This window comes from Protomyctophum bolini (genome assembly GCF_963924005.1).
Source record: "Protomyctophum bolini genome assembly, chromosome: 14".
Taxonomy (NCBI): Eukaryota; Metazoa; Chordata; class Actinopteri; order Myctophiformes; family Myctophidae; genus Protomyctophum; species Protomyctophum bolini.
In genome coordinates this window covers 14,099,578-14,111,975 of record NC_137875.1, presented here as the reverse complement: position 1 = coordinate 14,111,975, position 12,398 = coordinate 14,099,578, and the positions used below count along the sequence as shown (strand labels likewise).

At 43.2% G+C, this 12,398-nt stretch overlaps 1 protein-coding gene across 1 annotated transcript; it reads right to left on the bottom strand.

Annotated features, from left to right (window-relative positions):
* Positions 1–5,534: 5,534 nt before the first annotated feature.
* On the bottom strand, positions 5,535–12,214 carry tysnd1 (trypsin like peroxisomal matrix peptidase 1). The gene is made up of 7 exons (XM_080782340.1): positions 12,052–12,214; positions 11,036–11,687; positions 10,236–10,459; positions 9,345–9,604; positions 8,896–9,026; positions 8,213–8,398; positions 5,535–7,740 (listed from the first exon to the last, which is right to left on the bottom strand). The coding sequence occupies exons 2-7, from the start codon at positions 11,670–11,672 to the stop codon at positions 7,538–7,540; spliced, it is 1,641 nt and encodes a 546-aa protein (XP_080638466.1). The 5' UTR covers positions 11,673–11,687; positions 12,052–12,214; the 3' UTR covers positions 5,535–7,537.
* Positions 12,215–12,398: the final 184 nt, after the last annotated feature.

The following is a 12,398-nucleotide window of genomic DNA, read 5'->3' as shown; positions in this document are numbered from 1 at the left end:
CATCAGTGTTGGATTCATGTTGATTTTCAGACATAACTTCACCGTTGGGCTCTGTACTTGGTCTGCTCTTTCTATACCTAACCTATTTGCCGAAAATATCCTGAAATTATACCTCCCGAATAGGGGTGCTAGGGTTCAAGAGGTTAATACATTTTTAGAAAGCTATTTTACTTTTCCTATCACATAAATATTTGGTGGCCCCCTGTTGTTACTATGAGGACACCTTATAAAAGGTTGATATGTGTAGTGGAGCCCCCACACAACCAAAGTGTTCAGATGGGTGCATTTTCAGAGCATGTTTATTTAAAATGATCCACCAATCGATTGTGTTTCTCATTAATGCTTAGTTCCCACTTCTGTCTAATCTAGTATGGATTTGCAAAATTGCAGCACAAGAGGACTTGTCATGGCATTTTGGCTGAATTAAGTTAATTTATTGAAACTTATTGAAAAATGTCTGGCACAGGATGCCATCCTCTACACCAGACTCAATATATATATATATTCTTTTTAATAAATTCCGATATTCATATTCACAATACTCAACCCCCCCCCCCCCCCCCCCCCCCCCCCATTATATATCTGTAAATTAGAATATACATGCATAATTGCACATATTACATTAACCCATTAAGAACGGGAAAGCATCTGTGCATGTCCTGTGTGTCTTTGGCTATTGAAAAATCATTAAAGTGTGCTAAATCTTGGAATATATATGATTTAAAGCGAACGTTTTTTATTTCAAATCTTTGCTTCTGCATACATCCCTGGAACAAAATAATTTGAGATGGAGGTCCTTGACAGAACCTTGATATAGCAACATACGTTTTTCAGGAAAGACTATTCTTTGAGACAATAGAATTAAAATAATACAAAATATACAAAAGTATGTGTGTGTGTGTGTGTGTGTGTGTGTGTGTGTGTGTGGGGGGGGGGGGGTTCCAAAGAAAAATGGCGTAGGAACTTTGTTTCCCTGTCATAAACTAGTTACTTTTCCCCATGTGACATTTGAAACTCGACGAGGGATGGGGGAGTCTGGGGAGAATGGCCTCACGGGAGGCAGACCTCTGACTTGTTTTGAAACACGGCACTTGTTATCATCAATCCCCGAGGCTCCTCTCGGTAGGACATGCTTATGCATAACACGATGATGACTGATGGCCGGGATCTGCAAAAGATGCACATGACCTCCACACCAATGACTCAGGAGGACATCGACAAAGTATGTGTCATGAGATGAACCTTTTGTATAGCAACATCCCTCCCTCAGTCACTGTGCATTATTATTGTAGAATAGATAGATGGTTTACACATAATGTCCCTGCGTTGGTTTGTTTTTCTAGCTCCCCTGAGGGTATAGGTATAGGGTGTAGGTATTATTAAAGACCCGAGAAGAAAAAAGTACTGCCGAAGCAGACAACCCGCAGCACTCCGGGTTAGAACAAAATCCTTCTAGGTGCAAGGCTCGAAGATACAAGTTGAAAATGCCAGCACTCATTATATGTCCTTTTCACATGATTTTATTTACCTGATGAGAGTGGACAACGTACGCGTAGCAGATCTGCAAGCTCAAATTCGAGCTTGCCGATCTGCTACTTTTGATGCTTTTTGTGACGTTATTATATGTATGATCAATTAGCCTATAGGGCATTATTATTTTTTTTAAACCCACAAAGTTTGAATTATTTTCTCATGGTTGCTGCCTGACAGCATCATTGTGTATTCTTGGATCTCGGGAGCGGTCAGCAACATTACCGTCTTGACCAAAACCATCTGGGGAAATACAATGTTGCGCTGTTGGAATATAGTGGTCTCCCCCATGGAAGATGGCTGCAAGCAGTGCCTGCCAACCTCACCAACCTCAACAGAAGTAGTGCCTGGGGCAGGAGGAGAGACATAATCCTCCCAACAGCACCGTTGGCGTTGTTGGATCAGGATGAGAACCATCGGCTGGTGCTTTGAATGCTTTCCAGCTAGCGAGGATCGTCCATGCCGCGGTAGGTATATATACTCCTAGCTCAGGGGTGGGCAACTGGCGGCCCGGGGGCCACATGCGGCCCCCACCTTCACTTAATGCGGCCCGCATGTTAATATCAGAATACTGATATAGTATTGATTTCAGCTGTTACAATACCAAATGACTAGTATTAAAATGTTAGTCTTTTTGTGTCCAATGTAGTTATGTTAACAGTTCATAAAGTTAACATAACTATAACTAAATGCATTTGAAATTCAACAAAAAGGTTACTTTTCAGGATTCCAATTCAAAAATAGCTAAACATTATTCAGGTTTTCAATTCAAATATAGCAGAGTGTGACGCGTTTTGAGCTTGTAGATCGGCTATTTTGGCTACAACAGTAATATGTACTGTGGCCCTCTGGAGTGAGTGTGGAAATATATTGGCCCTCTCCATCGTCAAAGTTTCCCACCCCTGTCCATAGCTGTAGGAAAGAGTTGTGGGTGGTGATAAGGCTTTATCACCCAGGGAGAGGGAGGGGAGTGGAGCTCTATACTGCATTAAGCCAGCAGTGATGCCGACACTTGGCTTGTGCATGGTGCTGCAGAAGAGTTTTTCCAGGTAGCTATATAGCAGCCAGTGTCTTATTCCATACACGGTTTCTAATTTCATACACACAACATACACAACTCGCTCAAGTGTTTTTTGCTGTACCAAAAGCACCAGTCAAATGAGCCATACAGGTCATTGGCTGCTGAGGTGTACCAAAAGCACCAGTCAAATGAGCCATACAGGTCATTGGCTGCTGAGGTGTCCCAAAAGCACCAGTCAAATGAGCCATACAGGTCATTGGCTGCTGAGGTGTCCAGGTTTGCAGGTGTTTTGCAGTAGGTGCCATATACTATATACTATATATATACTACATACAACGATATGCCAGTGTATTAACTGTACCTACATCCTTTATAGGGCAGTGGTTCCCAAAGGGGGGTCCTTGAGGTAGTTCCAGGGGGTCCCCAGCTAAACGGAAGAAAATGTACCCTTATGGGTCTGTAACTCTGGGTGTACAAATGGAACCAAACTCTCAGAGTTACATTAACATTGATTTTACAATATAAATTGAGGGTCCCAGAGATAGAAATGCCATTAAATGGGGGTCTGTATAGACTAATGCATGTCAAACTGGGGGTCCTTGAAATTAAAACGGCTTGAGAATCACTGCTAGAGCTGTAAAAGTCTTCTCTTATGGGGGTTCCCGACATCTCTTCAAATGGGGGTCTGCGGGCTAATTAGTGTCAATTTGGGGGTCCTTGACATGAAAAAGTTTGGGAACCACTGACATAGGGGGATTTGAGTGGTTACGTTTTAGCCTGGCATGGCCAGACAAATATCACTGCTTCTCTCATGATTTCCATTTTCGTTTTAATCATCTGAAAGTCAACGGGATGCACACGCAGATCCAACACACCAAAGGTCCGACATGCGGAAACAATGGTCGGACATGCGGTCGAACATGCGCTGCTCCCGTGCTTGCAGTTATGGTTAGGTTAGGGGGTTTGAGGTGGGTTGTCGGTCTAATGACAGTTGGACCACTCCTTCTAGGCCTAGGGCCCATGACCCACCTTTATGCAACGCATTTTGATGGCATAGGATGGCTCCGGGTAGAAGACAGAGTCAAGCAGTTGAAAATGGGGCTGACTTTCAAAATTGTAAATTCAGCCCTGCCCTCTGTGCCCTCAGTCCCCATTTACTTAACCGATTACCTCACAAAGGTGAGCAACTCTCACAGCCACAACACTAGATCTGGTGCCACCCACATATAGAACAAATATGGGTAAATTCACTTTCCATAGCACTGCCACTCAGGTGTGTTATGCCAAAACAAACAAATCACTGGCTTCCTTTAACACCGGTCTGAAAAATCACCTATCAATGTCAGCAGGTCAAAAGGAGAGATGATGACTGCCCAACCTCCCTATACCCCCCTCCGAGTGATTTATTTGTATTTAGATTTTTTTGTACTAATGCATGGGACCCGAATGGAAACAAGACCGCAAGGTCTTTTTTCGGTGCTATCCTTTTGGATAAATGTGCTTTGACTGACTGTACCATGTACTGTTTTGAATTTGTTATTGTCTAATAAAATAATCAATCAATCAACAACAACAAAAACACGGCACATGCGAAACACAGCGTTAAGGCAGTGTTATTTTGACGGCAAATTCAGATTTAGTCTTAGTCCTTAGTCTTTTGAAAACACCATTTAGTCCTAGTCCTATTTAGTAATCTGAAATTGTTCAGTCTAAATAACCAAAGTTTTTTAGTCCTTTAGTCTTAATAGTCGTAGTCAGCTAAATTAATACTGCTTTCAGGGGCCACAAGCTTGTACTGTAGGTTGGCAACTTTTGAAGTTTGGGGAAACATCTATTTGTATATTGTTTTTTTTAACACAAATGTTCTCCGTCCGAGGCCAAATACAATCAATTTGAGGGTCCTTGAACCACACTGTGCTACTACATGTTAGCCTGTTAATGTAAAGGATTCATCGCCAACTCTGCAGTTATTTTTTTTTTTTTACCGTACTTCCATCCTGCAGAGGCTGTGCTGTGGCCCATATAAGCCATGGGAGGCCAGGCCGCTGGAGGGAAACCGGATCCAGCTGTGATATACTGTATACGTCAGCACTTCACAACACAATACCTATAGAGAAGTGTCTCGCTCTCCTCATCATCATCAGCAGCAGCCTCGGGGCCGTTGGCTCTCGCCTCTCTTCTCTCCGCTGCCTGTAAAGCAGTGATTCTGGCATACGGGACGGGTGCATTATGTTATCATCACACATGCACATTCTTTTGCATCTTAGAGCCCCCCCTAAAGCCCTTCTCTTTAGCATTGTCCCGTCTCTGTTAACAGACAGTAACCAATCCCCTGAAATGTCATTCCTCAGTTTCATGTTCGTGTGAACATGGAATATAGTAATGTCCCACATGGGTCCACATGCCTTACACGTTACCAACGAGGGGGGTCGCGTCCTGCATTAATCCCTGTGGGGAAATTCTTTTCACACTCACTGTTTTTTACACGTACAGGCCCAGCCGACCAACATACTACAGACATGCACACATAGGGCTTATAGAGGCCCAACATACTACAGACATGCACACACAGGGCTTATAGAGGGTATGTGCGTGACATCATCATCATAGCCAGAAGTTATGCGGGAACGCCTACTTTGGGTGGTAAAAAAACGACTTTCTGGCCTTGACAGCCCATACATCCAAACAGAAAAGTCCTATCTGATTTGCCTCTCGCTTTATGCATGCACATACCTTCTATAGGAGAAACGGTGTGCAATTCGCTGCTAATAAAACACACTTGAAACCAGTGGTGGAAAGTACTTTTAATTAAGTACTGTACTTAAGTACAATTTTGAGGTATTTGTACTTTACTTGAGTTTTTCCAATTTCCAGTACTTTTACTTCCACTCCACTACATCTCAGAGCCAACATTTGTACTTTTACTCCACTACAATTATTTGAAAACTTTAGTTACTAGTTACTTTCGCAATTTTAATTTTGATTAGAAAACAACATACATTAACCACTTCAACCCTATACATTTCGGCTATTTTCAATAGATTTTGTACACATTTTGAACTTGTGAAATGGGACATTCTGCATACTTCTAAATTGCAGTATTGGTACTTTTGTACTTAACGATTGAGTACTTTTCCCACCACTGCTTGAAACGAGATGGAGTGATGGGCTGCCACTAGGTGGCACCCGGGAGCAGTTTATAGAGGTTCAGTGTCTTTACTCATGGGCACGTTGGCAGTGCCCAGGTGAACTGGCCTCTGCCCAGCTACCAGTCCATACTGTGGTCCATGGTCTGTGCTGGACCTCTAGTGCAGCAGTTCCCAAACTTTTTAGCCCGTGACCCAAAAGAGACATTATATGTACACCCCCCCGGGACCCAAACTAGTGAAAATAACCGATCGACCGAGCTTGTAGATTGGCTATTTTCACTACTTCTTAAACATTTTTTTTCTAAATGTATGGATCTTTTATTTTGCTTCATGAAATTACTGAAAGAAAATATGACATTTTGTTTTTAATTCATGGATGAATTGAATATGTTTGCATTAGGGTTAGATTGTCGGACAACGCATGTCCGTCCCTCAGTCCGAATGTCTCCAAAACGTCACAGTATAACTTTTGGAGCTGGAGACGGTTGCGGTAGGTCAGTAGACGCGTCTACTGGAGCATCGAATGCTCTGATTAAACCTGATTTTGTCCCTTTGTTTCAATGCATTGATGACATCCAGAATCCGCTACAATAACAGACGTCTGGCTACTTGACCCCGACTAAAACTAAGGCGGAAAATGTTCGTCGACTACCTTTTTTCACTGACGAAAACTAAATGGAAACTAAATGAAAACTACGCTATGTACGATGACTAAAACTAAGACTAAATATACTGACAATTTTCGTCAACAGCTAAAAACTAGACTAAAATGCTAGGAAGGGACTACAAGCGTCATGGGCTTGTAGATCAGCTATTTTCAGTCGGCATCAAGGCCCTCCAAAACACATTTAAATCTTTTGATATTTAGTCGACTAAAACTAGACTTAACACTAAAACATTCCAGGTGACTAAAATGTGACTGAAACTAAATGAAAACTATTGAAGAGACTATGACTAAAATTAAAATCAAAGTTTGCTGCCAAAAACAACACTGCGACCACACATTATGTTCCTTGTGACTGGTGAGGACCTGAGTTCAAATCCAGGTCGTCATTTAAGCATAACATGACCGTCAAGTTCAATACAAAGGTCACCGTATAATGTTACCATGTGTAAATCCCCTAACTATAAATGCTTCACGAGTTTAAATGTGCAGTATTATCTGATCGCTGACTGTATTAAGAAGTCTTACACGAATCCAGAGAAGCTGTTCTTGTCATTCGTTTTTCTATGTTTGTGTTTACATAGTAGCAATAGAGGTAATTTACATAGTATGAGTCTAACTTTTGTATCTTTCCCTGTGTGTATTTAAAAAAAATATATACTGTATAAGAAAACATTCCATTTGATCAGATTGGAGTGCAGTAAACAATTCATAAAATACAGCTCTCATTAAAACGCATTCATTAATAAAGTTGATTATTAGGTATACAGAAGACTATGAAAATGATTTTTGGTCAGTCATGCACATTCCTGGCTAGTGAATACACAATGACACGTACTGATCCTGTTATGCACCTTCACGTTAACTTAATTAGAACTTAGATTTACAGTACTGTGGTGTCTCATTGTAGGATGATACAAAAGCAAAATGAACCCCATTAAATTACCCACCAAGGCACTTAAAAAGGAGTAAGTGAAGGACCTTTCTTGGGTTTTTAAGTCCTCCTAGCAGACCTTGTATTTTAACTTTACTTTCCTGTGCAAACTGTTAATAAAGTAATCAATCAATCAATCAACCAACCAACCAATCAATCACTTTCGATTTTAGCTATATATCATCTCTGTCGGGTGGAAAGTGGAAACCTCATATGTCGGTTTAAATGCTTACGGGTCGTTACAGTTTGCTCTGAGCAGCTTGTAACCTCCACACCTTCCTGACCCCGTCTCCTGGCGAGTCCAAAACCCTGAACGCCTCGACGTCTCCTGTGTCGTCAAAGTGCTGCAACAACGTCTGGAACACCGTCACGGGGATGCTGAAGTTGAGGTGAGGGTAGGTCACTTTGGCTGCATAGTCCCGTGTGTTGCTGGATACGATGCCTGGAAAGACAAAGGCATGTTTTGAGACCTCTGCTACTGTATATAGAGATATATTCTTAAATACACATTTTCTCATTTAGCTAACTTCTAGCCTGTGAAATAACAGTGAAATCAACCACTTTCAACCAGCTGCCCACATTTTGGGCATGTCATTCTAATATGTAAACAAAACAAATGGCAATAATAGCCAATTCACAAGCACTACACATGTGGAATCATGCTGAGTTGTGAGCTTGTAGATTGGCCATCTACAACATTTTTGAACTGTTCCTCATTTTGCTGGTTTGCCCAGACGCCACATTGAGAACCACTGCTATGATAGCACTGGAGGAAGCACATAGATGTTGGTAGTGGTACATGCACTGTGTTATGTTCATGCACACTTTGCACAGTAACACAGAAACTCTAGAGAGTTCTATGGACAACACTTGCCCCCTAGTGATTGGAAAAGACCTTTTTTTCTTTTCCTTACCCAGCAGCTCTCCTGAGTGTTTCCGAACAACAGCGCCCCCACTGGCCCCTGCCTGCACTGCACAGGTGGTCTGCAGCATGACCGGCTGCCGGCTCCAGCTGATGGCTCTGGAGAGGATTCCGGAGGTCAGAGAAGGACCGCAGTTCTGACCCAACCCCCCATAACCCAGCACCACCACATCCTCACCTGATGGAAGCACAAAGTAAACACACACACACACACACACACACACACACACTGTTAAGGTATTTTGACTTTATTAAAGGCAGAAGCAAAGAAAGGACTTTAGCTGTGTTTTTAAAGAACAAAGAGGCGATAAAACCGCCCACCTAATGCACACTTTATCAGGATTCAAGTTCAAAAGTAGCAGAACTTGAGGATCTGTTACTTTTGTGGGACGCTGTAGTATGCTCAAGTAGGGAGTTAATTTTACGGGGGGGGGGGGGGGGGGGGGGGGAACCCACACAAAAACTTTGTGTGGTTCCCATGGTGACGCTTCTATGTGGCATGTGTCAAACATAAACACTTTTTTTATTCAATCTGTGTTATTCTAAAACCGTTTTAATAAACATGGTGGTTAATATGACATATGGTATTCGTGGTATTTCTTCATTCACAGCATGCCAACACATTACACAGCATAAGAGAGGTGATGGATTTAAATGAAAAGGTAAAGGTCACACCTGGCTGAAAGCGCGTGGCCAGCTGTGGGAGGACAGCCTGTGGAGCAGAGACTGGCAGTCGCACCACGGCCAGGTCGTACGGGGAGGATGAACTGGTGGAGAACAGAACTTCTCCAGGGACAGCATGGAACCTGTGCAAAGAACACAGAACAGTGTTGTTTTTGGCGGGCCTTGATGCCTTGGTAATGACACTTGCTGAAAATAGCAGATCTACAAGCTATTTTCAGCATGCAACCAAGTGTAAAATGACTCGTACTGGATCGTCCACTAGATTGTCCACTAGACTAGTCCCATCCTAAGAATCTAAGTCTAGTTTTAATTTGTTGACAAAATCAACCGTTTATTTAGTCATGTAGTTAGAAAAAAGGTAGTCGACGAACATTTTTAGTTGACGAAAACAACACTGGTGTTTGTGTGTGTGTGTGTGTGTTCAGTAATCAGTACAGTACCTGTCCCTGCAGTGGAACCTCAGAGTGACAGATGACTTTCCGGCGACGACGTGCCGGCAGGTCAGAGCCAGCCGAGGGGCGACCATGACCCCAGAGCCCCAGAAGCGTCCGCTGTCCACCAGACACACCGTGGGATACGTGTCTGTCGGACTGCTGCTGCTGGACAGATAGCGGTCAGTCGCTGCCCGGTGGAGAACTGACGACATGTCTCGCAGGGGGTCTTCAGTCTTCATACAACACATGATGTTCCTGAAGATCACCTGTAGGAGGGTGCAAACCATTGGTATAAAATAAAAAAAACAGATGCCTCATTGGATGCTGCCACTCAAGTGACTACTGGCCAAGTGTGTCTTTTCCGGAACTTGTCAGACCCGAACGGCCCGCTCTGTGACACACGCGGAAGCTTCTGTGAAGCGCTAGTCTCGCGTTGCCAGACTGTTGCCTCTCGCAATAGTTGTCTGGCGACACGAGACTAGTGAAGCACCAACGCGGAAGCTTGCTCTCACTTTTGCAGACAGAGCCGAAGGAGGTGTCTACCTTTCTATGTCTATGGTGCAAATTATTTCATCGATTTATTTTTTTCTTTTTAAGAATCGATAATTTATATAAATCTGAATTCTGATTCAATCCCTAGTTTGGGCAAGTCGTTTTAGGCGTGAAAAAAAAAGCTTTAAAAATAAATGTATTCAAAGTAGTCACCGTGCCCACGGGGTCAAAATAGTTTTTTTTTAAATATTATTCTAAACACACTTCTCGGTTATTCGATTAATGTGAAAAAGGTCATCAACAGAACAAACGCCCTATTAACCTCCTACAGGGCTCTGTACTAGTGTATTTTCACATTTTTGTGAATACGGATGTTGGGGGTTCAAGGGTTAATCAATGACCCACCTGTGCTGAACACACGAGGGTGAGTCCTATCCACTCGTTGGCCTTCCAGCACAGCGGTGACACGATCACGCCGACCAGGTCTGCACCACCGCGGCCGCTGCGTGGAAGGAAGAGGCCTCCACCCTCGGTCCCCGGCAGGCAGCGGGCGTCCGTGAGGATGACGGCGTTCTCCTCTCCCGCCAGGTTACTGACGATGCCCCTGCTGAGTGTGCTCATGAAGAGATCTGGAGGCGCAGCAGAGCGCTGTTATTAAACTCACAAAATAACAAAAACTGAATGCTGTATTCTTTGTCAGTACCATTATTTCATACATAAGACTTAATATTTTGGGTGGGTATGAAGTAGGTCGTAAGTCTGTCCCCGTTACAATGCGCTAGACCACTGGGAGATGGATTGCTGAAGTGGAGCGCCACACCGACCATCAACTCCCAGTACTTACCGCATGACTTGCCGGACCCAAGCCGTGCTACTCATACGCTGAGTTTATGGTGGAGCCCGGGATCGAACCCATGAACTTGTGGTCCAAAGGCGAAAGCTCTACCAACTGAGCTACGCGGAAACATGAAATCTTCTGATATTTTACCAGTATATAACTGATGGTCAAAATCTTTACAAAATCGACAACTTTGTGAGCTTGCAAATTGGCCAGGTTCACAAATTGTTCACAAAAAAGCTCAACTAAAACAAAGCCTAACTAGCAAACCCACTTTGAAAATGATATAATGAAAACTATACTGAAATTGTAAACACAAAGGGAAGAACTACATAATGAAACAAAATGCAAAAACTACAATAATAACCTTGGCACAGAGAGCCAAAGGGGGTCCCACATGCCACCACCGGGCATCCCTTCTGGAGAGAGGAACTCTTGGTCCAGGATAGAGGTCTGGAGTCTGAGGCGCCGTCCACAACGCACTCAGCCCTGAGCACGGCAAACCAGCCGAGAAACTGGGAATCTCTGGCCAGCTCCTCGTCCTCCTCCTCGCCACCGTAGAAACGCCACTTGTCAGCCTCTTTGAAAAGTGTCAGGAAAGCCTTTCTGAACTCCAGGCAGTTGACCAACATCACCAGTTCAGTGCTGGTGTCGTGTTGAGGACGCGTCGTGTTGCTTTTGGAGACGTCGGTGTACGCTTGATATGACGATGTCGACGTGCAAGGGTTGCCGTCTAAGTGATGGCGCTGCTCGTGGAATCTGACGCGAATGTCGAGCTTTTCGTTGGCGATATTGTGCGGCAGCATGAACCTCTGATCCGAGGCGAGAGACTGCTTGATATGACCGTCGTCAATGAAACGAGAAAAGGGGAGAGCATTGCAAATCACCATCCCAGACTGGGCATCGAGGATGACTCCACTGCAGCTGATGGATCTGCCATCCTGATGATGATCAGAGGTCTTCTTCACGGTCACAATACAGCAGGACTTCTCTATCACCTCCATTCTGTTCTGTTCTGTCTGTGAACAAACCAATGAACTTTGATGTAAATTCATTGATTGATGAGGGTTATGGTTATATATAAAAAGCACTAAGACTTGTTTACATCAGGGGTACTCCATTTTCAATTCATCACATTTAAAGGCATACAATATACACTTCTATGGAGGGGAAAAAAGGAAATCATAATATACTGTACAGTTGAAGAATAAATATTCACTGTAATTTTACTGTTTAATTTCATTTTTTTTTAAACTTCTTTTCATTGTTGTGTTCTAAATTATTGATTCCTTTGCTTAATGTTTCACGTAAAGCACATAGAATTGCATTGTTGTTGAAATGTGGTTTGAACATTTTTGAATGTGAAATGTAAACATGTCTTGCCTTAATTTGTTTCAAAAGTGTCAATGCTGGAGAGACGTCATCCTCATCCCCGCTGAAAATACATATGGCTTTGCAAAAACAGATTTAATATGATAGAGTCCACTACTGTCAACCAGAAAACAATCAACTACAACAGATAGGAGTTCGTAGCATTTTGTAAACATTGAAAAACCATGTTGGAATCTATTTCCTGGTTGGCCAAAAGGCCAGTAGTCCTCATTGGTCGAGTGTTGCCTGACGACCATATAGGCTGAGCCAATGGCGTAGTTAGTATAGGTAGGAGGGGTCATGGTCCATGGAGGATGCTTGTTTTCCTATCTAGTGTATCCCTGCTGCTGAAGTGTGTG